This window comes from Nelusetta ayraudi, unplaced genomic scaffold, assembly GCF_046127955.1.
Source record: "Nelusetta ayraudi isolate G7.1 ecotype Tasmania unplaced genomic scaffold, CSIRO-AGI_Nayr_v1 ptg000017l, whole genome shotgun sequence".
NCBI classification, from domain to species: Eukaryota; Metazoa; Chordata; class Actinopteri; order Tetraodontiformes; family Monacanthidae; genus Nelusetta; species Nelusetta ayraudi.
Window position 1 is genome coordinate 10,344,676 of NW_027466067.1, and position 25,617 is coordinate 10,370,292.

Genomic DNA, 25,617 nt, shown 5'->3' on the forward strand with positions numbered 1-25,617 from the left:
CTTGTAAAAAAAAAAATTGCATAGGCAACATGAGACATTTCCTCAGTGGAAGAAAAGCAAAGAACTGCACCTCTCCAGCTTTTCCCGGCAAGATTTGAGTTCAGTGTTAGAAGTTTAGTAACTTCCACCAACAGGAAATGGAATTTACCTTTTTCTACTGAAACGACAGAATCAGAAAAAAAAAGCTTTATTTCCTAGTATGATTTCACACATACAACAAATTTTTTTGATGTTGTTGGCGCATAACAATTTTTTTTTTTTTAAATAAACTATTAAGAATATATAACAATATAAAAATATACACAGGACAGCACCAGTGGAACACTTCAGGCTATTACGACAACTACGGTTGTTTCTTAGAACTGTGGGAGGAAGACGCGGGGGAGGCAGCTTCAAACTTTTACGCTGTCGTCTACTTTAAGGCCATCTGCTTCAGTTTGCCCTTCCAAGTGCCTGAAGAGAAAAAACAAAAAAACAAAGCACAGTGTGATACACACAAGATACAAGTATATGATATATATATATATATAATACAAGATGTGGGCTAAAATGACCAAACAAACACATATACTATACTTGGCTGAGTGACGGTGGCTGTGTAATCCAGTGTTCTATCTTTCGCTCGCTTTAAATCCTGCCACCAGGGGGCCTCAACCTTCTCTTGATTGGCAACTTCACACTGTGCCTACAACGAGTAAAACGTGCAGCGGAAACGAGGCGGGGGGTTGGCTACGACGACGCTTTTGTCATTGCGCCCTCTTCCTTTCTTTCTTTCTTTCTTTGGCCCCACGCAGAGTGCGAGGCGGGCCGCTTCGGGGCCGACTGCGAGCGGCAGTGCCAGTGCGAGAACGGAGGCCAGTGCGACAAGCAGACGGGGCGGTGCAGCTGCAGCGCCGGCTGGACGGGAGAGCGCTGCCGGAGAGGTAGAGCCGAGCTGGGCGACACGTCCCATCACCTCCCGCCGCCGTTTGTTCATGCTGAGTGTGATGCTAGAAAACCAACAGCGAAGCATATGAAAGAGATGTTAAAGTCATTGCCCTACAAGTTTACACGTGCCCCACAAATCTGCAAGAGACTTCGACATGACAATGCAGATTTAGTGGAGCTGTGCTCTTCTGAAATCATCGAGTATATGCTAAAGTTAAACTAAATGTTACTGTAAAGGATTTTTTTTTTGCTAAGTTCATTATTTTCGATGAGCTGTTTTTGGCACGTAGGGATAAAAAAAAAATAAAAAAAAAATACACAATTGAACAAAAGACTTCCAACTAACACTGTTCCATTTGGACCGGCTCTGGCTTGTAAAAAGACATTTTCCAATTATCACAGCCTGTCTACAATCCGACCAAACTTTATGTGTTGGATTTCTAACCCTTTGCGGTCTAAATACTTTCCAGAATTCTGTTTTTCCCAGCAAAGACAAAAAAAACAAAAAAAAAAACAAATAAAACAATTACCGTAAAGCCTGCGGAGCAGAGTGATTTAATAGTTACCAAACTACTTCCTGTTTTTGTTTCCGTCTGTGCTCAGCGTGCGATGCGGGCCTGTTCGGTGCCGGCTGTCAGGAGAGGTGCCAGTGTGTGCACAAGGCCTCGTGTCACCACGTCACTGGAGAGTGTCAGTGTCCGCCAGGCTGGAGAGGAAAACTGTGTGACAAAGGTACGCAACTAATGGCAACATATCTGGTAATACTAATGTTGTCTTTCAGGAAGTGTTTGCGTGGTCACATTCAGCAGTGTGGCTCTGCTCCGGGGCCTGCTGACCTACAGTTGTACTGCAGTTGTGTGTTGTTTGCTCTCAGCGTGTTTGCCGGGCACATACGGGAGGGGCTGCACGGAGCGCTGCCACTGTCCTCGAGGCTCGTCCTGCCACCACGTCTCCGGGGAGTGCGGCTGCCCTCCAGGGTTCACGGGGAACGGCTGCGAACAGAGTAGGAGGACACTGTGACGCAAGCTGCTCCTCGAGCTGAATCCTCCAACTCTGCTTCCTGACGTGAACTCCTTCTCCTCCTTTTCCTCCATCTTCTCTTCTTCCTCCTCCTCCTCTTCATCCTCCTCCTCCATCTCCATCTTCTCTTCTTCCTCCTCCTCCTCCTCCTTCCCTGCCTCTCCCACCCCTCCTCTTCCTCCTTCACCTTCTCCCCATCCTTCTCCTTTTTCTTCTTCCCCCTCGCCTGTTCCTCTACCACCTCCTCTTCCTCTTCCTTGTCCTGTATCTCTTACTTCTCCTCCTCCTCCTCGTCCTCCTCTTCCTTTTTCTCCCTATCGTCCCCATGCCTCTTCTCCTTTTCTCCCCCCACCCCTTCTTTCTCCTCCACATCCTCTTCATCCTCCTCCTCCTTTACCTTCTCATCCTCATCTTCATGCTCCTCCTCTTCTTCATCCTCATCGTCATCCCCCCTTCTCCCCCCCCACCTCCTCCTCATCTTCCTCTTCCTCCTCCCATCAGCTTGTCTTCCAGGCACCTTTGGCCGCAACTGCAACCAGGTGTGCCAGTGCTCCGAGACAAACCAACTCTGCCACCCAGTGTCCGGGTCGTGTTACTGCGCCCCCGGTTTTCAAGGCGCCAAGTGTGACCAAGGTACACCGAGAGGGTTTTTGCACCTCTCGTCACCTGCGCGACCTGAACCTCCGTTTAAATCCCGGCTTTGCCTCCAGTGTGCGCGCAGGGCCGCTACGGTCCCGACTGTGAGCGGCAGTGTGGGTGTGACAACGGAGGGAAGTGCCATCCCAGCAGCGGGGCCTGCCAGTGTCCCGCCGGGTTCATCGGAGCGCGCTGCAACATCAGTGAGTGGCCGTGGTGGGAGAACAGATTGAGAGGGGTCGACACGATGTCTGAACGTGGTGCTTCTCCCGGGCCGCAGCGTGTCCTGGCGGCCGCTACGGACCCGACTGCGGCCAGACGGTGCTGTGCGGAGACGGAGCCCGGAACGACCCAGTCAGCGGGCGCTGCACCTGCATCTCGGGCCGAAGAGGAGAAGACTGCGGACACGGTCGGTTTGCAAGACACGTTAACGCTTTAAGACTTTAGACCAGGGGCGTCAAACTCAAATACACAGCGGGGTCAAAATGGGAAATTTGGACAAATTCTCAGTCCAACATTGATATTTATTGAAATAATCATCCAGATAGAACAGTGAACCTCTTTATATGGACCAAAACAAGTTTTGCTTCAACCTAAATATAATGTGTATATACTATACAATAAAATCTAATTTCACATTCAAAAAATCTCACCAAAATGAATAAAATGTAAATAAATCAAATGCCCCCTTTTTATTTGCAGCTTTCTGATTTAAATTTCAACGGTAACATTTTTCCACGGGTTAATAATAATACATTTAAAAATAGAATAACAATAAACCAATTTAGTAATAATAATGACCTTCGATGAACGTCCTGTTCTGATTGACGTGCCAGAATACCAGCAATGCATTCTGGGATTTGTAGTATTAGTGGGGCATGTGCTCTATAACACTTGGTGGGCCAATGACACGGTGAAGATGAAGGAGGTCGGCTCACTGACGGTAAAAGTCTGGGGAAGAACTTTAAAAAAAAAAAAAAATAAATAAATAAAATGTACTGTTAATCCATCTTCCTGCCGCTAGTTTCCTCCTCAGTCGCTTCCATCGGCAGCGGGGCCCATCTGTTTGCTTTTCCGCACAGTGCGGCTGGCGGCAGGGCCAATTATGCTGGGTCCTGTTGGCTCCTCTACCCAGCCAGGCTTAATCACACAGTCTGTCAGCTTGTGGAGACGCATTATATGCAAAGTCAGGGAAAACATTTTTCTATCTAAGCTATTTTTTGTCTTGCCATTTAGAAATTAAATGTCGGCAAAGAGGGGGGGGGGTAAAAATAAAAGGGCCCGACATCTGCAGATCCGAGCAGAACAGACAGACAGACAGACAGACAGACAGACAGTCTGGATCATTGTGGAGAACACAACCGGCTTCTGCCGCGCCTGGTGTTCGGATAATTAAGCAGAGGTGAAGGTTCGGACTCACAACCTCCTTTTGGCAGGTGATTTTCTTGGGGGGTTGATGTGTTTGAGGAGCTGAGGCTCAGCTAGCTGACAGTTACAGACTGCACCTTTTAATTGGAACACGTGTGTGTGTGTGTGTGTGTGTGTGTGTGTGTGTGTGTGTGTGTGTGTGTGTGTGTGTGTGTGTGTGTGTGTGTCTGTGTCTGTGTGTGTGTCGTCCTCAGGCTGCCCTCCAGGCCTGTTCGGGCCCGACTGTCTCCAGCGCTGTAACTGCAGTAATGGGGCTGCGTGCGACGGCGCCAGCGGTAACTGTAGCTGCGGCCTGGGATGGACGGGATCTCGCTGCGATGAAGGTGAACCGTAGCGCACGTCGCTCGTTAAACTCTCACCAGAGAGGGTTTTTTTTTTTTTTTTTTTTTTATTCTGACTCTGCACTTGTTTTGCTGCGGCGGCAGAATGTCCGCAGGGCAGCTTTGGAGCCGACTGCCAGCTGAAATGTCAGTGTCATGGCAACAGCACCTGCGACAGGGTGACGGGGACGTGTCACTGCGGTCCGGGCTCCTACGGACATCTGTGCGAACACGGTAGGGAAGGAAAGCGGTGAAGCGGGTTTTGCACGATGAGCAAATCTCGCTCGTGTTCGTCAGTTGGTTGATGCTGAATGCAGTCGTGGGGGGGGGTTTTCAGACACCCTTAAACTCACACACAAGCTCAAATATTCTTGTGTTCGTGCTGGATGTGTGACAAAGGACATTATGACATTATGGGTGTCCAAACACTTTCTTCCACCACTGTATAAATACTTCTAAAATGTTTTGTTTTCCACAAATGTTTTGTTTGGGCTCTCAAAGATTTGACACCGATGGCTTTGGTGTTCATGATGTAAATGAATTCGATTCTCACTTTTCTTGGACTAGAAATCATAAAATTTCCAAATTTATATCAAAGAGACACGTCTCCAATATATCTTTAAAACGTTTCTTGAGATTACTGAAATATTTTGGCTTTGTTTTTTGTTAATAGTCTTTTCAAGATAATTGTCATCAAGAAGTAGCTTTGCAGTAGTATTGTAATTAGGGATGTTAACAACTAATCGATTATCAATTAATTGTTGATTAAGAATTTAATCGATTCAATTAAATTAGTCACATTTTTTACACAGGTAGTTAATATCATTATAGCAGTGTAGTGGCAGGAAAGAGGTTGGACCCTCACCATTATGTAAGGGTTAAATCATGTGTTCCTTACACATTTTCTATTGTGAAATTTAGGTTCTCAGGAAAAATCGACGCTTATCAATTAATGGTTAAGCGATCACTAAGGTCAATCAACTAACGATGAATTAATTAATCGTTTTAATTGATTAATTGATTCGTTTTAATTGATTAATTGATCGTTTGCATCCCTAATTGTAATGAAAGACCGCCCCAATTAACCATAGCCAGTGTAGCAATATTATTCCAAAGAACTGCAAAGATGGTAAATCGTATTTCAATTTAGGCTAATTAATCTGACTATTGTTTTTCAAAAGTAAAAAACAAAAAACAAAAAAATTCCGCTTTCAGAATTGAATCTCTATAGATCCTGGTAAAATTCAGTCCAAATGGCTGCTTGTTGATATGTTTTAATGTGTGATGTTTGATCCATGTATTATTATTATTATTATTATTATTATTATTATTATTATTGTTATCATTAGAGAGTGTTGGAGTTAATTCCAGCACCACAACACTGGATGGATCCAGTGGTTTCAGTGGCGGGTCACGTTGCTGGCGCGGCGACCACTGACAGATGGGGTCGCGGCCTCTCCGAGGGCCGTTGCGTAACGCGGTCGGAGCTCTTTCACCCATCCTCTCCTCCCTCAGCCTGCCCTCCTGGTCTCCACGGCCCGCTGTGCCAGCTGCAGTGCGACTGCGCCAACGGAGCCCCCTGTCACCCCGCGTCAGGCCAGTGCCTGTGTCCTCCGGGGTACCGCGGGGCCCGCTGCCACCGAGGTCAGTCAGATCAGCGCTCGTTACTCTGACATGACGGCGGGGTCGCTGTCGCTTGGCCTCGTTTGACAGAACGTCTCCTCCTTCCGTCCCTCCGTCCATCCTTCCCCTCTGTCAGTGTGCGACCGGGGCACCTACGGACTCGGCTGCGGCCGGACGTGCGACTGCGACGACGAGGCTGCGTGCGATGCCGCCACGGGGAGGTGCCTCTGCTCCTCGGGAAAGACGGGATCCAGATGTGATGTCGGTGAGATTCTGTGTTTGGACGCCGGGTTCCCGGGCGCACGAGTCCTGCGAACTGGCCTCCACGACACCATATATACGTCTTTGATCTCGATTACGTTATTTATTTACCTGCTCACTTGTTAAAATGGTGAAAGTCACATCTTTGCTGTGATGACCCACTTTCAAAGCGCACAGTCCAAACCCAATCAGCTGATGTCATCATGCTTAGTTTTGTGTTGGCAGCTTTTACGAGGGCTTCATACAGCAAATTGCATATTGACTCTTGGCGTTTCTGACTTTAGAAACACAACATGTGCAATATTAGGCGGCATCAAATGTTGAGTCCCATGCGTTCTGCATTTAGAAGAGATTTTTTTCATTAACCGTTACATGCTTGACTTACAACAGCTTCAGTCAGGATTTCTTCGCTTAGTCAATTTCTCCTTATGTATCTCATGAAAAAACATCTGTTTTTTATACTACTTAAGAATACTGTACTGATGGTAAAAAAAAAAAAATATATAGTTGAGGCATATTTTCATTCCTGTCGGCCGACCCGACCGTTGAAGCGATCTTTGCCTGCCCGTGTGTGTGGAGTGATGCTCCGGCCTCCACTGTGCTAGATTACGTGCAGCGTTTTATATTTAATGGGAAAAAATTGCCATTTCAACATCTGTCCAGTTCAATAACCATTATGCACGAAGGGGCTAAAAGCATAAATAAACAAAATGAAGTGCGTTTTAGCGGCAGAACGATTCGAGGATTGGAGGATTAAAGTGTCGACCATTTGAAAATCGTACAATTGAGTTATTTATTTATTTATTTATTTATTTATTTTTTGCCTGTCAGACTGCAGCGTGAACCGCTACGGGCCGGACTGCAAGCAGACCTGCGAGTGCGAGAACGGGGCGCAGTGCGAGCCACGCAGCGGCCGCTGCAGCTGCCTGCACGGCTGGATCGGAGCGTCCTGCCAGGAAGGTGCAGTAACCGCTTCCACACTCGTCCTCGTTTCCCGCTGACTCGGGTGAAACGGGAGTAAATAAAGCAGCCCATGTGCTGACAGTGAGAGAGTGCGACCGGCTTTCACCGCCGCGTCCGCCCGTTTGTTTCCCGTCAAGCCGCGACAGACGCTGACCGCACTCACGGCTCGCTGTGTCTCCTCAGGTGTCCCTCCACGTCTGGACGGCAGCAGCAGGACCGACTCGCAGCAGGAGAACTCCTTATAGCGGTGGCGGCGGCGGCGGCGACGCGACCCTGGAGGAGGTGGGACGCGCTGTAAAACTCAAAGAGACTCAGTGGGAGCCTGAGGCCTCAGGTGGCTGAAGGACCTTCACGGAAACAGACTGAGATGCCGTTTCAGGTCTGGACCAGAGGTGGATGAGTCGTGTGTTTGGGTTTTTTGTTTTTTTGGGCGGGGGGGTTTGAACCTGTGTCCCAAAGCTTGAAGAGTTAAAAGCTTTGCCGGTTCACTGAGATCATCTCAAGGTCTCTGAACATTTTTCATATTTTCCACCAGGAAAAAGACTGAGGCTCTCTTTTTTTGAACTTGTGCCTTTTTTGTAGTTAATATTTTGCCTGATATTGTATATAAAAGCATTTTTTTTTTTTTTTTTTTTTTAATAATCTGTTGTATGCGATCCACTCTCTAACAAAGAGGCAACTTTTTTTTACTCCGTGGAAGTTTTTCCATTGTTGTCTGTCCTTTTCATCGAATCCTGGCCGCTCCACTCCTGTTGCCATGGCGCTCTACGTGAAACCGTCTGTAGTGAAACAAGTCTCTGTTGACTAAAAGTGCCCTAACAGCTGTGCGAAAAAAAAAAATCTATAACTTGCTCAATAAGGTGAAATGTCTGCATATCTCGTGTGTAAATTGCCCCATATTTATTTCCCCGCAGTGTTCCGTGCACCGCACAGCTCAGGCTGGCTTTACCCAAACCCACGCACAGCAGCCTCTCTCATGCATGAATGCAAAAATAAAGACAGAGCCAGAGCCTTGGTCTATTTACTATCGTTCTTTAACCATTTTTTTTATTTTTTTTTTATTTTGTCATTTATGTCATTTTTCATTAAAGATCGAAGCTGTACATCCTGTCTAAATTCAGATTCAAGCACAGTGCAGATAGCCGACGCCTGCAGAACAAAATGTATAAAGAAAAAAGAAAGAAAATAAAAAGAGAAAAGGCAGAGGTGATCACAACCAGAAATATGTAGAAAGGTCACACTATGTACAGGAGATGCCGGGGCGGGCTCTCGCAGTGAGTTCAGTCCGCCGTTCACGTTCGGAGCGTTCCTCGTGATGCGCATGCGCAACATCAAAACCCCTCCAGGTCAGTCTCAAGGTTTGTACAATACTGATAGGAAAAATGCAGCATGATGAAAAAAAAAATAAAAACATCTTTGATTTTTTTTTCACCCCCCCGCCCCCGCCCCCAACTCCCCCTTCCACGTCATTAAAGGCTAAAACGTAAAAAATATATTCTCTATATAACCGAGAGCTTTTCTGCAAAATGCTCTCTCCTCTATCTGCGGCTCCGCTTTCTCAGAACAGCAAACATGATGGAGCGACGGCCACTTAAAGCATGAGTTCCTCCCACACAGCAAAGGGCTTCTGTGCGCCAACACGTCAGCCCCAAAAGGAACCTTTTTTTTTTTTGTTTGTTTTTCTCTCTTTGTTGCTTAGCTCAGCACAGTGTGACATGACACTGCTGGTCAAACTAAAAAAAAAAAAAGAAGAAGCACAGCGATACTTTTTTTTTGTTTTAAAGGACAATGCAGACATTTTGGGAAATAATTGTTTTCTTTACCGAGCGGTGCGCAGAGTAATGATCCCCTTCTGAAGTCTGGTGCCACTAGAGTTGAGGGCTGCCCTGCCGGCTAATTTAACTTAGCAGAAAGTTTCCCAACTGCCACTGAGACATTTGTTGTGAGCAAAGGCGAAATACGCCTCCGTTTGTTTTTTAAAAAAATGTACTTTTCTTTTTTTTTTTTAACATGTGACTTTGCCCCTGCATTGTTTTGCTGGACTTTTAAAGGCTAATGAAAATAGTATATTAATAATTAGCTTAATTTGCAGGGGGGGGGGGAGACGAAGCGAGGAAATACGGTGGTCGGAAAAGTGATGCAGCAATCTTAAATCTATGAGAATGAATAGAGAATATATGAGCATTTGGTTGTGATTTTATAAAAGTAAAGTTGCAAAGTAAAGACCGGTTTTGTCGTTACTTTGCAACTTAATTTGTGTTTCTTATATTCTTTTCATCTCATATTGTTTTATGGCTTTACTGGAGTATTGAGTCATTCCCTTAATATTGAAAAAAAAAAAAAAAAGTTTATTCTAACATTACATTTAATACTCGAAGCAATATAATCTCTTAAGTGTAGAATAAACACATTAACAGTATACGTTTACTTGCTGTAAATGGATTGTATTAGCAGGAAAAAGGTCAAAGTGATGTTACTCTTACTCCTGTTACTGATTCCTTCTGGAAAATGTGGACAGAATGACATGCAGACACATGAACTGATGTGCGTGTGTGTGTGTGTGTGTGTGTACGCACCTTTATCTTTGTCTGCTGTTTTACCGCTAAGCTAAATTAGCCAGCTTCTTGCAACATTTGCGTTTAGTGGACAGATTGGAAGCGGGATGCGTCTCTTTCCACCTCGGTAAGAAATCTAGCGAAGACATCAGCCACATGCTTTACAGAGCATTTCAATCTAGATTTTCCTCTTCTTTTTTTTTTTTTTACACTCAGAACAATGACTTAAAAACTCAGAATTTTCTAAATATTAGTATTTTCCAAACAAAAAAAACAAAAAAACAAAACCAACAAAAACTACAACCCTCGGACACCATCCTGAGTTTTACTTCAGAATTCCGGAGGCTAAGGTCAAACTCAGACAATTCTTAGCAGAAAGCTAATTAGCTGTGAGCTCCTTCTTTAGTCTTAAAACGCCTTCCTTCCCCTTTCCCTGCAGATGAAAATATTAAGACACACGAACTTCACAGACGAAAACATCTCGGGGTTTTTTTTTTTTTTTCTTCCCCCACCTCTATTCTCCCCATCTCCATCTCCCCCGGCCTGAGCCGGTCTTGTTCACTCGGACACAGCAGATCAAACGTATAACGCGGGTCAATGTACACGACAGACTAAAGCTAGGGATTCATTTCTCGGTTCCCCACCCCGACCCAAACACCCAGTCACACTCACGCACCGACCAGCAAAACAGTTTGTAAAACCTCTCACAGTAATATTCAACCATCTTCACCTCCACCTCCACGTCTCATTAGAAGCACCTACGTCTCATAAGTGATTAATCGCGGCAACGAGACGTTTTTTTTTCTTCTTCTTCTTCTTCAATTTGTTTTCTTTAAACTCGAGTCGGTACCTGTGATATTTATTTTGCAGTAAAGAGTTGATAAACGATGCGCAGTTAGTAGTAAAGACTTATTATTATGATCTACACGTGTTAAGTAAGTGGACATAGCGTGGCCTGCTTCAGCGAGGGCCCATGCTCGAGGACGTGCCGCATGCTGTCCACGTTGTGCTTTCATGGCGGTACGGGAGCACCCGAGGGAGAGGGAGCGACCGACGATTCACCCTCGCGATACTGCGAGTTCCTTACCGGTTCTAAAGCGGTGAAGCCGCACTTGTCTATACAGGGCGTTTTTTTTTTTTTCTTCTTCTATTTTTTTTTCACTGGCATGAGCAGCGTGGTCAAGTAACGATACAGGTGGAGCCGACGGGTCCAATACTCTCTATTTCCATAGATAAGCTAGCCGGGCGGCGCATGCGTCGATTATGAGTGCTGCGGCGTCGCCAGGGACGGGGGGGTGGGGGGGGCGGGAAAGGATGGGAGAGGAGAGGAGATCTTTGGCTCCAGCCGCGCAAAACAAACAAAACAAACAAAGAAAAACAAAAACACAAACAGACAAAGAAAAACAAAAACACGTCACCGGACGTCGTCGAGAAGAGAGAGACGTGAGCTCCTGAACACGCTGCCAGATCCGCCCTGCTCTGTTCCCTGAGCTGCAGCCGCTCACTGACCGACCTTCGACGCCACACACACACACACACACACACACACACACACACACACACACACACACACACACACACACACACACACACACACCGGTTCTTCTTTACAAACACACCCACCAATCCGGAATATCTCTGTTTCCTGTCCTGCTGGGACGGTTTGGTGGTTAAAAAGCCACCTCGCGGCCTGATGCAAGCGTAGATAAGGCCAAGAAACACCGGAAACAAAGCGTAGTCGGGTCCCGCGCAGCCTAAAAAAAAGAATTAAGGGGTCAGGAGAAGGTGGGGAGGGCACAGTGAAGGAGTAATACACCCGCAGCGGCAATCAGTTCGGGGGGCAAACTAATAGTGAACGTCTTCCGTGGCAGAGATCGGACCGGGACTTTGACTGTGTAGTGCAACGACTGAGAGGTGAAGAACACAGAGATGACGGTGGCCATCCTCTCCCCTTCCGAAATAACCTGGATCTGACAAATACTAAAGTGCTGATTGTAGAAGCCCGCCAGGAGGCTGGTTAACACCGACGACACCGACCGACCGACCCATGACGACACGCGCACACACGCACACAGAGCTTTTCAGAGACACCCTTTGACGGACACACACGTTTGTAAACAGAACGTCCAAGGAACAAATGCATGGCTATGGTACATGTGCAACAGAGTAGTTCTCCTTATATTCTTACAGTATTACAGAACTTCTTTTCATTGCATTCAGTTCTAGGAAAAAAAAAAAGAAAGAAAGAAAAAGAAATCTGGCTGCTTAAGCAAGCGTGTGCTTATTTAATATATATATTTTTTTAAAGATTTTTATTTTTGCCTACGGTTTTAAAATACGTTTAGCTGAATTGAATGTATAGCTGATTTAAGTATGCTCTCTAACTCTCTTGCAGCCAACTCTCTCTTCGTCAGTCCCTATCCTCTTCCTGCCGAGGTGTCTGTATTTTGTTTTTGTTTTCTCTCTCCCCCATTTTTCTCGTCTCGTCCCCGTGACTCTAAATGAGGTGCCCTGGGTGGCCTCGGTGTGTGGCCAGACTCATGCGCCAGGGTCTCACTCAGTAAAAGCTCAAGCAAACAGAGGATCAGGCAAAGGTGGGGCGCTGCGGGGGCGGCCCGCAGGCCGGGGGGGTGCAGCCCTGCCGGGCGGGGCCGTGCTCCGCGTTAGGAGCGGTAGTCCTTTTTACTGTACGGCTTGTTCCCCAGGATGCTGTCCACCTCGTGCGTGATGGACGACGACAACTTGGGAAGGACCTGCGGAGGGAGAGAGAGAGAGAGGGCCGCAAGGTCAAGGGGGCGGTCGCGTTTGGAGGCAGGCTGCTGCTGTTACACATTGTAGCCTCTAGAGGGTGCTGGAGGAAGACTTTTTCCACGGATTCACGGTAATAAATGGTTTCAGCTTTTACAATCAGACAAGAAGAAGAGCAATAGCTATCTAACAATTACTGATTTTTATTTATTCGTAGGGAACAGGTGGTCTTAATGGTCACCGTGCAAGTGCAAAAAAGTGCTGTCGTTTCGATGCCAAACGCAACAAAATATTAAAATATACACAATAATGTGATAGTATGATATTTAATCGACACTCAACTATGATGATATTAATCCCACCAAGTCTGCTTTGCGACCATAATACAATCATTTTAATTATGACTTACGAATCAATCACATATAAAGCATTTTATTTTGAAAGGAAATAGATTCTAATTCATTTCACTGTACTCTATTTAAACATATTCAGGTATAATAACAAGCACCACCTTAAAATGTATTTGCGTCGCTGTCAGATTACATATTTACAATTATTTCAGTGCTCTCATGCGTTTTCTTCTTTGCACGGGATGTGTGACTGTTTCAGTGCCTGTGATGTAAAATTCTCCTTGTATATATATATATATATAAGAAAAAGGGAAAGGGCCTGGGGAAATGTGAGCGTAGCATTTCAAAAACCGAAATATCAAATGTACTGGGGGAAGAGGAAGCATACGGCGAGCACACATCTAGCGCACTAATGTGCGTACGCGCTCACACACGGCAGGATGCACAAAGGCACGGCGATGGAGGAGGAGTGAAAATGCACTCTGCTGCGGGCCAGGCGAGGGGCCGAGGGTGGGCGAGGGAAGAAAAGACCAGGGTGGAGGGGGGGCGGGGGGGGAAGAGGACGGAGCCGCTGGTCTGAAAAGCCCATTAAAAGGCTGCATCTTATCAGGAGGGGGAAGAAGACGCGGCTGCGGCCGTGTCTCCGATCCCTGTGGCAACTGATACTCCTCTGACCTTATTAACGCAGTACAGTAGAGCAGCGGAGCGTGCAGCGGCAAACTGCCCATGAGGCCGAGCCGTACCCAGGAGAGGAGGCTGCTGCTGCTGCTGCTGCTGCTGCCGCTGCTGCTGCCGCTGCTGCTGCCGCTGCTGCCGGGACGCACACGCACCGAGCCTCGTCTAACAGGTCACCTCGTGTTTCCATGTGATCGGAATTTTCATCCACAAACAAAGAAACAAAGAAACAAAGAAACACAACAGACACACGTGTCGTGAGCTCACCTGTATTGCTCCTATGTTCTCCATCAGCTGGTCAGTGTTGGACGCCCCTAAAAGGACAGAGCTCACCCCCTCGTTCCGTAGGCACCACGCTGCAGGAGACCAGTAGACAGCAATGACACTCCCGGACACACTGCCGCCGACCACCTCAGCCAGGGTGGGCTCAGCACGCTCACAGGCAGCAGCCCCACCTCCATCCACACACCCATCCATCCATCCACCCATCCATCCATCCATCCATCCATCCATCCTGCCACACAACCATCCATCCATCCATCCTGCCACACACCCATCCACCCATCCACCCATCCATCCATCCTGCCACACAACCATCCATCCATCCTGCCACACACCCATCCACCCATTATCCCCTCATCCACCCATCCACCCATCCTGCCACACACCCATCCACCCATCATCCCCTCATCCATCCATCCATCCATCCTGCCACACAACCATCCATCCATCCATCCACCCATCCTGCCACACAACCATCCATCCATCATCCCCTCATCCATCCATCCACCCATCCTGCCACACAACCATCCATCCATCATCCCCTCATCCATCCATCCATCCATCCTGCCACACAACCATCCATCCATCCATCCACCCATCCTGCCACACAACCATCCATCCATCATCCCCTCATCCATCCATCCATCCATCCAGCCACACAACCATCCATCCTGCCACACACCCATCCACCCATCATCCCCTCATCCATCCATCCATCCATCCTGCCACACAACCATCCATCCTGCCACACACCCATCCACCCATCATCCCCTCATCCATCCATCCATCCATCCTGCCACACACCCATCCACCCATCATCCCCTCATCCATCCATCCTGCCACACACCCATCCATCCACCCATCATCCCATCCATCCATCCATCCTGCCACACACCCATCCACCCATCATTCCCTCATCCATCCACCCATCATCCCCTCATCCATCCACCCATCATCCCCTCATCCATCCATCCTGCCACACACCCATCCATCCATCCATCCTGCCACACACCCATCCACCCATCCACCCATCATTCCCTCATCCATCCACCCATCATCCCCTCATCCATCCACCCATCATCCCCTCATCCATCCACCCATCATCCCCTCATCCATCCATCCACCCATCTATCATCCACTCATCCATCCATCCATCCACCCATCTATCATCCACTCATCCATCTATCATCCACTCATCCATCCATCCATCCATCCACCCATCTATCATCCCCTCATTCACCCATCTATCATCCACTCATCCATCCATCCACACACACACCCATCCATCCACTCATCCATCTGTCGATCCATCTACCATCCATCCACGCACCCACCCATCCATCCATTCATCCACCCATCCACCCATCCACCCATCAATCCGCACTTACATCAATGCATTTTTTTTTTTTTACATCAGTACAAATGACAGCTGACATCACATCACTATCAATCAGCGTCTGTTAATGAGAAAACATGAAGGTAAATGACTTGAGAGAATCATTTACCTCAGGGCACCAAGAAATGTTAAAAACCTTAAAATGAAACATTTCGAGGGAAGGAGACCCGTTCTTTCACTTCCATGGTTCATCAAAGAGAATATGACTATGAGCATTAAGGCAATATAGGTGAATTTGCCAAGGAAAAAATGTTGAACTATCCCTTTACAGACACTTGGATGAGACTGTGCAAGCATTAAGTAGACATGTTGTCTTTTTCTGTCATTCTGTAAACCTCCAGAATGGTTGCATGGTTTTGAAAACACTTTGGGCAACTAGAAAATGGACAACATTTCAATTGTGATTGCTAAGAAGGAGTTGAATTCGGGGGTGGGGGGGTACGTAGGCAAACAGATAATTTGACAGTTTCCTTGTTGCAACTTGGCTGCACAGTCCGCCACAACGTCCTCATCTCTCCTCTGTGTGCTCGCTGCGCCAATGGGAGCCGTTACGCAACTTCACGCTTTTACAACTGAGGGAAATACACTCGTAAGCAGATTACAGCACAAAGGGATGTACAACTCTGCCAGACCAATAGTGGGATTAGGCTCCGTGTTGCTGCTAAAATCTTCCTCCGATGTGAGACCACGGGCCAAACTGACAGCAGTTGGAAGCTGTCCGCTGGGTGGCCGAGGGCAACGGAATCACCTCCCGACTGTCACTTATTAGGCAAAAGCATCTGATTCCTGATTCCACCTGCAAAATCTCAGCGCAACACCAGAGGCAGAGAGAGCTCTGTCACTGTTCTATAGTTTAGTTCTGTTTTTTGTTATTCAACACCGGAGCTCGCAGTGATGCAGAGGGCTGCGCGGCAGACATTAATCTCCCGCGCTGCCTTCGGGAGCGCTGGAAGGATTTATGGTAATTGGGAGAGATGAGGGTTTCCGCTAATGGACCGTGAAACCTAATCTATTGCACTGCGTCAGTGCGAGGGTGAAAAATCTACTGCGATCTTTGCCTCGATAGGGGAGGGAGTCCCAGATTTACTCGCCGCGTCCCCGACGTCCCGGCGCTTTAACGGCCCTCGCAGGACCCGCCGCGACCCTCTGGAGTTTGCGCCTTCTCACTTTTCTGGCAGCCGATCGATATCGGCCGCTCGCTGATCTATGCCTCGGATGCTGCGTTAACGCTGACTCCGGAAACTGTCGGGTGCGCGGCGGACCGGTGCGTAAAGGAAATATAGACTGGGAACCGCACAGTACAGGACCAATCAGAGAGTCTCATCTTGGGGGATTGCTGCCATACTAAAGAAAAAAAAAAAAAAAAGAAAAGAAGAAAAAAGAAAAGGGTCAGCGTTACGTAATTACGTGAAAGTTTCACGTATTTACGTGAAAAATACGTGAAGGAAAGTGAAAGGCTCGGTATCACGTACTTTCGTGAAAGGTTTCACGTTTTTACGAGATAAATTCGAAACGAGGAAAGCAAAGGCACAAACACATCTGTTTAAATGATGCTACTCTACTGACTTTTCTGTGTGTAGCTGTTAACTGTTGGCTTATTGCATTTGTTTTTCCTGTAAAGTGTCCTTGGGTGCTCAGAAAGGCGCTTATAAATAAATGTATTATGATTATTATTATGCTAAACTGTCTCTTCACGCGTCTCCGACTGAACTGGAGATGCATGAAATGACCGAGTTATGCTCGGCTGCAGTTGAGATGCTGGAGTTTGTACCCATGTAGCCTTCCGTGCTCCGCCAGTCGATCAATGAGGAACGACGCTAACATCAATAGGGTCGAATTCATTCTTCCTACTTTACAACCCCGTGTATTTCAAGATCCTTCTCAGTAGTACATATACTAATGTCATGGACTGTGCTCAATAAGTTGCCCAGGTCTCAAACCAAGCTTAAGCGTGTAATATTTGGAGATTTGGAAGAAACGGTGATATCGAGTGGTAACATTTTAGATTGCAGCGTCTTTCACTCTCTCTGCCTCTCCTGAGCTTGCCAGTGAACTACGGTGGCCTGCGCACCCATACCTTGTCCCCTTTCTTCTTCGTCGGTTTATGTGAAGACAAGAGCGTTCACCCTAATTACGAAACGTGCTGTTAGGCAGCTTGAAGTGTCCACACCAGGCTTCCTCAAGAATTTGGTGATGTACGATGGCACCTAACTGGGAGCAAGACAATTGCTATATGTATATTCTTATATGTAAATGAGAAGTGTTCTAAGGGTAGGAAAACCCAAATTACTTTTACTGTACTGCAAATCTACACTTTTATTTCTGTATTTATGGCCAGGAAATTAAGCTTTTACCAATATAATAATCACAGATCAAGCCAAATATTACAAAGTGGAAGTTTAAAGTACAGTTTAATCGAATTGTGCAAACTGGTGCCTTGCTCATGACTTGTTCTGTTTCAATTTGTCATCATAAAATAACATGATTGTCAGGTAAAAATTAGAAACTTTTGCGTAATTATGTGATACTTGGCATTTTTGTTTTTTTAGTATGGCAGCAATACAATTCCGTAAGATATTGTATTTTCTTTGGCCCAACATTTTCAGTTTACCTCTTATGTAGTCCTTCTGTTTACCGCTGGTTTCTGAGACGTCCACACATCACAACACAGACAGACTCACACACACGCACGACATTCAAACCCGGACAGCTGCGGGGGCGCCGCCGACCTCCGAGGAAGAGGCACGGACAGACAGACAGAAAGAGAGAGAGCAGCAGAGTGCGTCTGCGTACCAATGGCGAGTTGGGGCAGAGTGCAGCCCAGCCGCTCCGCGATTGCCTGCAGCTCTTTCAACTTCGCCTGCTGACGCCGGCCCTCCTCGCTCAAGATCTTGTCCTTCAACCACTGGTAACCCTGTCGAAAGCACAGCACACCTGCTCAGAAAGGCGGGGCCCTGCTCACACGGCGCCCGCGTCAGCAGGGCCCCGCTTTCAAACAAGCGACTCTGTCTCCTGGCGGTTGGGTTACGTTCCACAAAATGAGAAAAAAAAAAGAAAAAAAAAAGAAGACAAAAATAGTAATGCAAGAAAAAGCTGGTATTTGCACCAGAAGAGCGAGCGAGTGAGTTGAGTTTAATAATACGGGGGCACCACAAACATCCACAAGCAAACACCGGGAAAAAAAACCATAAACAGGAAGTAGTGCACGACACCAAACATGGAACTACGGTGACATGAGCCAGGAGCCGCTGACACACGAGCCGTGGACACACAACATGCCACTGCACTGCACAACACATCACAGCGTTGACGTCAGCCGTTCGAGCTGGCCTCGCACTCTCTGCATCCAGGATGTTGTCCACCAAGAAGTACACTGGACCACTGGGAAAAGGTTTATTTATTCCCTCTTCTCACTAATATTTTCTATGGACAGCAGCAAAAACAGTCCACTATTATACTTTTCAGGTCTATTTAACTGTTATATGTATGTATGTATGTATGTATGTATATATATATATATATATATATATATATATATATATATATACACATATACTGTATGTGCATACATATATACATATACATATATATGTATAATAAATACATATATGTATATATGTACATGTAGTTATGTGTCTTTCTATATATAATTTTTTTTTATATTATGTCTATATCTACACGATGAGAGTTTTGCAAGTATTTGGTTGTTCACCTTGCAACTCCCTCTAGCCTGCCTGCCACTCCACTACTCCTGCCACTACTTCTATCTCTTCATTTTTGCATTTAACTTTTCACCCCAACCAGTCAAAGCAGATGAGAACCCTCTGGATTCCGGATCTGCTCTGGGTTTCTCCCCACTGGGGAGTTTTCTTGGCTGCTGTTGCACCTGGAGGGTTCGGTTGGTTTAATCCTCATTGTGCAAAGCCGTTCGAGACGCCTTTGGTTGTGATTTAGCGCCGTACGAATGAAAGTTGATTGCCTGTTTTCTGAGGACACGTTGAAGTGGGACAATTGCTGTTCAAACACTGATTGGCTACATTGGAAGCTTTATCGTAGCTTCCAATTCTCTTCAAGAAAAGACGGAATGAATGACCGAACGATCCAAATCATGATGTGCACATTTAGCGCTGCGTGCGTTTGTGTGTGCGCGAGCGCTAAAATGAGTTAAGCTGACACCAGCTGGCAAACGGCCCTGCTCGGCGGAGAGAAAAAAGGCTACACAGCAGTCAAACACGCCACTGACAACACACAGACGGGGAGGCGAGCACCTGAAAGACACAAACACACGATGAGCAAAACACAGGACCTGTGCGAGCGGCGGGGTAAACACAGTGAACGGAAGGGTGACACTGGGCGATCAGAGAGGGGCGGGGATGGGGAGTGGTGGGGGCGGGGGGGGGGGGGGGGTGGGGGGCGGCAGTGAGCGGCGTTGCGTCTGGTCTACCTTCAGCGAGGCCCGAGAGTACGGAGGGACCCTGCCGTCGTATTTCCCCGAGATGATCCCGCAGGCCAGGGGAGACCACGTCATGGCCCCGACACCTGAGGACACAACCATGTGATCAGCCGTCACCCTCTCTCTCCCGGGCACAGGCCGGGCTCGGAGGCTGCAAATCATTCTCCGTTCAGTTCAATATTTTAAGATGGATTTGGATTTAAATCATGTCGTGCTGTGTGTGATAAGCTAATACCTGACGTAAATGTGGTGCAATTTGGAATGTATAAAATATGTAATATCTCATATGTGGACGTAATTTTCCTCAGAAACTGTATCATGTAAAAAGATAATTCTTTGTTTTTACACTCATCAGGTCCCAATTAGCCTTAATATCAAAGAGAAAATAAAAATGCATGCCTTGCAGACCTTAGTTGGTTAAGTTATTTTAAGTCATTTCTTTTACTTACGGGATGCTAGTTGATTATTGATGGGTCATTATGACATCTAAAATGATTTCCATGAAGTGATTTAATGGAACTGAAGGAAGCTACGTTGTGATTTCATAGCTAGCGGGACTGCTCGTCTACCTGATGAAGCAGAAGGTAAAACAAAACCAGCAGACGAGTATTGCTGAAGTCATAATCCAGTGCAGCTCATTCAGTTGAATGCTTGGCAAATCTGTTCCCATAAAGTGTTTTGCACATGAAATAATAAAAATACCTCACAGGAGTAACTATTAGAGAAAGTTGTTTTGATGATGTAATGATGCCTTTTCCATTCATTTTCTAACGGGCTCATTTGAATACGGCTCAAAGGAGGAGGTTGTATATCTACATGTAGTGAATGTACGTCGGTGTCCATTATTGTGTCCATACATTGCAACTTATTTCAAAGACAAAAAGGTGGTGTGGTTGCAGTCAGTTTGTTGCTTGCACAATCCAAAGCATCTTTGGTGCCTCGTCAGGATTCCTCCATCTGCTATGACCAGCGACTGAACTGAACTGTGTCCTCCTGTTTTCTCACTCGTCAACGAGTCCGAATACAGTGACTCGTCACCCGTCAGCTCGGGTACTTCCTTCCACACACTGATCACATCATCCATCATGTGCTTTCAGTAGCATCTTATGGTAAGGCTGCATATTGTGAGCAATGTTGACGTTAATCCCCGTTTCCTGACGTCCCACTTGATGTCACGCCTTTCTTATATCAGCTGCGGTGAGAAAAGGCTTAACGCGTGCACGTTAAAACACAATAGTTATTTATTTTTAGCCACGTCACCAAAATAAATACATTGAACGTGTATAATTCCTCCGCTTCACGCTCATAGATCCCTGTAAATGCTGCACGCTGGGCCTTCAGGAGATTCTCAGTGATGAAAGATAATCTCCGACCGTCTAATTCCTATAATCCCTTTAATTCTCACCCTGCTACCACCACTAACATAAAAACAAATCTCTCTTTGCTCCACCACCAAATCTCTCGCGCTCACCTATCTTATGGAACAGCTCAGGTAGCTGCACTTCCACCTTCTCCCTCTGGAACATGTGGTACTCGGCCTGCTCGCAGATGGGAGGGATCTGGTTGAACTGCCTCGCCACCGAGTACGCCTCCTTGAGGGGAAAACACAAGAGCAAAAAGCAAGAGTTCACAGCGACGTAGACAGAACAGACCAACGCGCGGAGGAGAGGACAGCGGTGGGCTGAGGCGGCGTGATATCTAAATCCATACCTCAGCGGCTAAGGAGGAAGCCCTCGGGCTACGATGTAAACACGACATAGTCTACAGTCTCACCATGATCTCCATCGGGCTCCAGCGGGACGTTCCCCAGTACATGGCCATGCCTTGATTTATCACATGGGTCATCGCTCGGACCGTTTCTGCGAGGAAAAAAAAACAAAAACAAATGTAGAAAAGAGAGGGGGGGGCGGGGGGGGTTTCCGGCGAGCGACGGAGCTGCGGCTCGCCTTGAAAGACGCGTCTGCGGGGCCCCTTTGGTAGGATGACGAGCGGAAAAGCTGATTATGGTAATCAGAGCGGTGAGTGATTCGTTTTGATGTGGATGACGTCCTTTGATAACGGGGCGCAACTTGAACGTCGTCCATGTAAAAACGCTAAAGAAGTTAGTGTCCTTATCTGGGGGGCGACATCAGACGAGGCCCGAGTGAAGAGAACAGGAGATGACAGCCGCGGCTTCGCCCAGGCCTTTTAATTAAGGCCGTGTAGGGGGGGTGGGGGGTGGGGGGGGGCATAGTTGGAATATTTATAGGGAAAAAAAAATCAGCAGGGTTAAAGGAATATGTATGTGGGAGTGAGTGTACATAAAATGAAATGTACATCGAGGATTAGGTGTTGACCGGGTGGATTAATCTCATAGGTCTCCTGTCAACACTGGGCAGATTTTTTCTGTCATCATGCCACATGAGACAGGGAGCGGAATTTCACAGCTACATCTGTGAAATGCAGATCATAATCTCAACATCACCATAAAAAAAAGTATATATAAAAACATGTATAAAAAATGTAGATCTATCTATCTATCTATATATATATATCTATATCTGTATATCTATCTTCCATTCTATTCTATGTATATGTATGTGTTTGTATATATATATATATCTTTATGAGAACAGATATATGTATATGGGTGGTGTTGAGATTATATATGTATATGTATATATATATATATATATATATATATATGTATATATATGTATGTATATATATATATATATATATATATATATATATATATATATATATATATATATATATATATATATATATATATATATATATATATATATATATATATAAATATATACATATATATATATATACACATATATATGTATATATATACATATATATATATATATACATATACATATATATATATATACATATACACATACATATATATATATACACATATATATATACACACACACACACACACACACACACACACATATTTAAACATATACAGTTTCTATGTATATTTAATCCACTTCTGGACAAACAATACATCACAACCTGGTCAGTGGCCGACCATGATCAGAGAGTTTTCTTTTCTTTTCTTTTCTTTTCTGTAAACTGCCTGCGCCGTTGCCCCTCGGCTGCTGCAGGGATAAAAAAAAAAAAGAAGAAAAAAGGAAAAATGAAACGCACCAGATGGTCCGGCGACCGCAGAACTGGAGACGGAGGCTTAAATCTGTCTAGGCGAACCGCGTGCACTCCGTCAGGGGGGCAGGCGGGCAAAAGAATCGGCCAGACGCTCCCGTCGGATCGCTCCGCTTGCCCCCCGACTAACGAGGCGCTGAAGTGTTGCGCAAGCATGCAAAGGAGCCGGAGCCGCATGGAGTGGGGGTGTGGGGGCGGGGGGGGGGGGGGGGAAGAGAGTCAGGGGCGGAAGGCAACCCCTGGACGACCTCTAACCCTGGGGAGTGGGGTGGTGGGGGGCACTCTGACACTGGGAGCAGATGCACCCCGGGCGCCCAACTGGGCCCACACACAGTCAGCACTCTGCCATTTAAAGGTCTCCCGCATCAGTATCTCTGCTCGCTGGCTCTGGCTGCGGAGGTGGGAGCAGCAGGACGACACGCGCAGCACTTTAAAAATAGACGTTTCAGTTACAAAAGGATCGTACATCGGAGCCCTCGCCTTGTTCCAGTAGTCATAGAGACGAGGACGTGGTGCAGGGGGGGCGGGGGTTAGCCAAGTACAAGATTCTTCGTTACTGTACTTGAGTATCTTTTTTGGGTATCTGTATTTTACTCAAGTATTTATATTTGTCTGATTGCTTTTTAATTGTACTCCCTACATTTGCACACAAATGCCTGTGCTTTCTCGTTTTTACATTGGAAAAAGTACCTCAGAGTGCCTCAGATCTGGGGTCAGTGTTCAGTACTTTTCAGTGCAGAGAAAATAAAGAGTAGCAAATAACAGTGGTTGCTGTCATTAAAAGTGTCATCATCCAACAATAACGGCTCACTGGTCAGAACTTTTAGAGACTACTAAACTACTAGTAACTACTAAAAGTAACCACTGATTACAGTTTGGTTGTGCTGTAGTTAAAACGAAAAAAAACTAACAAACTATGGAGAGTAGCAAAGTTCTTCCATTTTTGTTTCATGGAGAAATGTTTTTTTTTTTTTTTTTTTTTAATTTTGACTTAACTACATTTCAGAAGTTGTACGACTTACTGTCACTTGAGCAAAAGGGATGCATCAGTACTTTTTACTTTTACCAGAGTATTTTTTTTAATTTTTTTTTTTACACAGGTATCCGTACATTTACTCCAGTACAGAATGTGCATACTTTTGCCACCTCCGACGAGTTGGTATTTTCAAAGTGCAACGTGGCAGGACATAAAGGACGGAGGCGATGAGGCGACGAGGAGCCGAGGGCTCACCTTCCATGGGCGTGTTGGGGTCGGGTCTGTTGGCGAAAACCACGTCCACGTAGTCTAGCTGCAGTCTTTCTAGGGAGGCCTTTAAACCTGTGGAGGGGGGAAAAAAACAAAACACTCTGGCTCTGAGAAAGAAGGAGCTGCTGCAACTTCAAACACGCCACAACCCCCAAAATTTGCAGCACATTACAAACTCATTTTGATTCCCCTTCAGCCAACGACACTAATTAAGAGGTTTCTCTGTTGTTTTTGCTGAAGCTGTTTTTGCAGCGTCGACACCGACCGGCAGTGCTGCCGCTTACCTTCTATAATGTGTTTTCTGGATAACCCTCTTTCAGTCTCAGCCCTGCAAAAAAAAAAAAAAAAAGAAGAAGAAAATTGCCCGGGGGTTAAAAAAAACAAAAACAAAACAAACTACAACGACTAACAAATAAATAAACCCCACTTGAAATATGACTGACCCCCTCCGCGGTAATATGCAGCCGCATCACAGCTCCGGTGGTGAAATACGACCCGACGCATAAATATTTCAGCCATATTGAAAAGTGGCCGACAAACGGACTGATCCGGGCGACACGCGATCCCGTTAGCGGAGCGTCAAACAAGTCGGGGGGAAAATTAGACGAAACTTACTTTCCACCCCAGAAGATCTTCGTCGTTATCACCAGACTGGAGCGTCTGAAAAAGTGGAAAGTGGAGAAAAAAGAAAAAAAAATTGTTTCACAACATCTGCCACACAGGAGCAGTGAGTAGGAAGTACAGGGAAGAAATATATATATGTACATATATATATATATATATATATATATATATATATATATATATGAAAGAAGAGTGAAGACAGCACATGTTGGAGCTCCTACACATCAAATGGGAAATCACGCCTTTTCTACTTTATTCTCACAACGTCACACACGCCCACATCCCACAATAGGTGCGACGGCGCCAAGACGGCGCCAACAGGCCCGGCCGCCGCAGGACGTTGTGGGCGAGTTACCTGACAGCGCAGCACAACCGCCCAACTAGCGTTGGAAAAAGTGGGAGACAAGGAGCAAACGCTTCATCCTTTATTCAGCATGGGAGAGGGAGGGGAGGGAGGGAGGGAGGGGGAGGAAGGGGCCCGGGCCCGCCCGCATCAATCTTTCATCTCTCAAGCCCCTCGCCGCCGCAATTTGCAACGGCGCGGAGGAAGATGGTGGAAGATTAGGGCGGCCGTCTGGGACGGAAATTAAAAAAAAAAAAAAACGCCGGCAAAGTAAATCGGAAGTGCGTGTCGTACCTCCATCCCTTCTTCTTTATGATGTTTCCCAGCACAACCTCGGCCCTGCGGGGGAGGGGGAGGGGAGAGAAGGCGGGGTTAGAGAGGTTTTGAAAACAGACTGTAATGGTAAAGGTTCAGACTGGCCGGTTTTTGCGGTCACGTGATTCAAACGCAGGAGGTAGAGGAAAGCTGGAAACTGCAAGGAGGTCACTTTAGTGTTGCGGTGGACCCTCTACAGGACACTCAGCACTTTTAAATCCTTTACATCCATTAAATCTTTCAATCCTGGAGCATTAATAGGGGATTTAAAATGATAATTTTTCTAG

The 25,617-nt window shown here is 46.2% G+C and overlaps 2 protein-coding genes across 10 annotated transcripts in view; one reads left to right on the forward strand and one right to left on the reverse strand.

Annotated features, from left to right (window-relative positions):
• The window catches only part of megf6b (multiple EGF-like-domains 6b), a 58,669-nt gene extending 50,482 nt beyond the window's left edge, over positions 1 to 8,187 (forward strand). For all 3 annotated transcript variants that reach the window (XM_076025359.1, XM_076025360.1, XM_076025362.1), the window contains 12 exons: positions 795 to 923; positions 1,531 to 1,659; positions 1,802 to 1,930; positions 2,449 to 2,580; positions 2,658 to 2,786; positions 2,864 to 2,992; positions 4,206 to 4,334; positions 4,437 to 4,565; positions 5,847 to 5,975; positions 6,091 to 6,219; positions 7,047 to 7,175; positions 7,362 to 8,187. In XM_076025359.1, the coding sequence (XP_075881474.1) occupies positions 795 to 923; positions 1,531 to 1,659; positions 1,802 to 1,930; positions 2,449 to 2,580; positions 2,658 to 2,786; positions 2,864 to 2,992; positions 4,206 to 4,334; positions 4,437 to 4,565; positions 5,847 to 5,975; positions 6,091 to 6,219; positions 7,047 to 7,175; positions 7,362 to 7,423 (1,484 nt within the window). In that variant the 3' untranslated portion in view covers positions 7,424 to 8,187. The remainder of the gene's footprint in view (positions 1 to 794; positions 924 to 1,530; positions 1,660 to 1,801; positions 1,931 to 2,448; positions 2,581 to 2,657; positions 2,787 to 2,863; positions 2,993 to 4,205; positions 4,335 to 4,436; positions 4,566 to 5,846; positions 5,976 to 6,090; positions 6,220 to 7,046; positions 7,176 to 7,361) is intronic.
• Positions 8,188 to 8,199: 12 nt separating this feature from the next.
• The window catches only part of kcnab2a (potassium voltage-gated channel subfamily A regulatory beta subunit 2a), an 82,052-nt gene continuing 64,634 nt past the window's right edge, over positions 8,200 to 25,617 (reverse strand). For 6 of the 7 annotated variants that reach the window (XM_076025366.1, XM_076025368.1, XM_076025367.1 and 3 more), the window contains 10 exons: positions 25,310 to 25,354; positions 24,664 to 24,708; positions 24,333 to 24,376; positions 24,034 to 24,120; positions 21,411 to 21,496; positions 21,109 to 21,229; positions 19,629 to 19,723; positions 17,978 to 18,098; positions 13,774 to 13,862; positions 8,200 to 12,486 (listed from right to left, as the gene is read on the reverse strand). In XM_076025366.1, the coding sequence (XP_075881481.1) occupies positions 12,397 to 12,486; positions 13,774 to 13,862; positions 17,978 to 18,098; positions 19,629 to 19,723; positions 21,109 to 21,229; positions 21,411 to 21,496; positions 24,034 to 24,120; positions 24,333 to 24,376; positions 24,664 to 24,708; positions 25,310 to 25,354 (823 nt within the window). In that variant the 3' untranslated portion in view covers positions 8,200 to 12,396. Of the gene's footprint in view, positions 12,487 to 13,773; positions 13,863 to 17,977; positions 18,099 to 18,785; positions 19,453 to 19,628; positions 19,724 to 21,108; positions 21,230 to 21,410; positions 21,497 to 24,033; positions 24,121 to 24,332; positions 24,377 to 24,663; positions 24,709 to 25,309; positions 25,355 to 25,617 lie in introns of those variants that run through there. The other variant, XM_076025369.1, reaches the window with a different exon arrangement.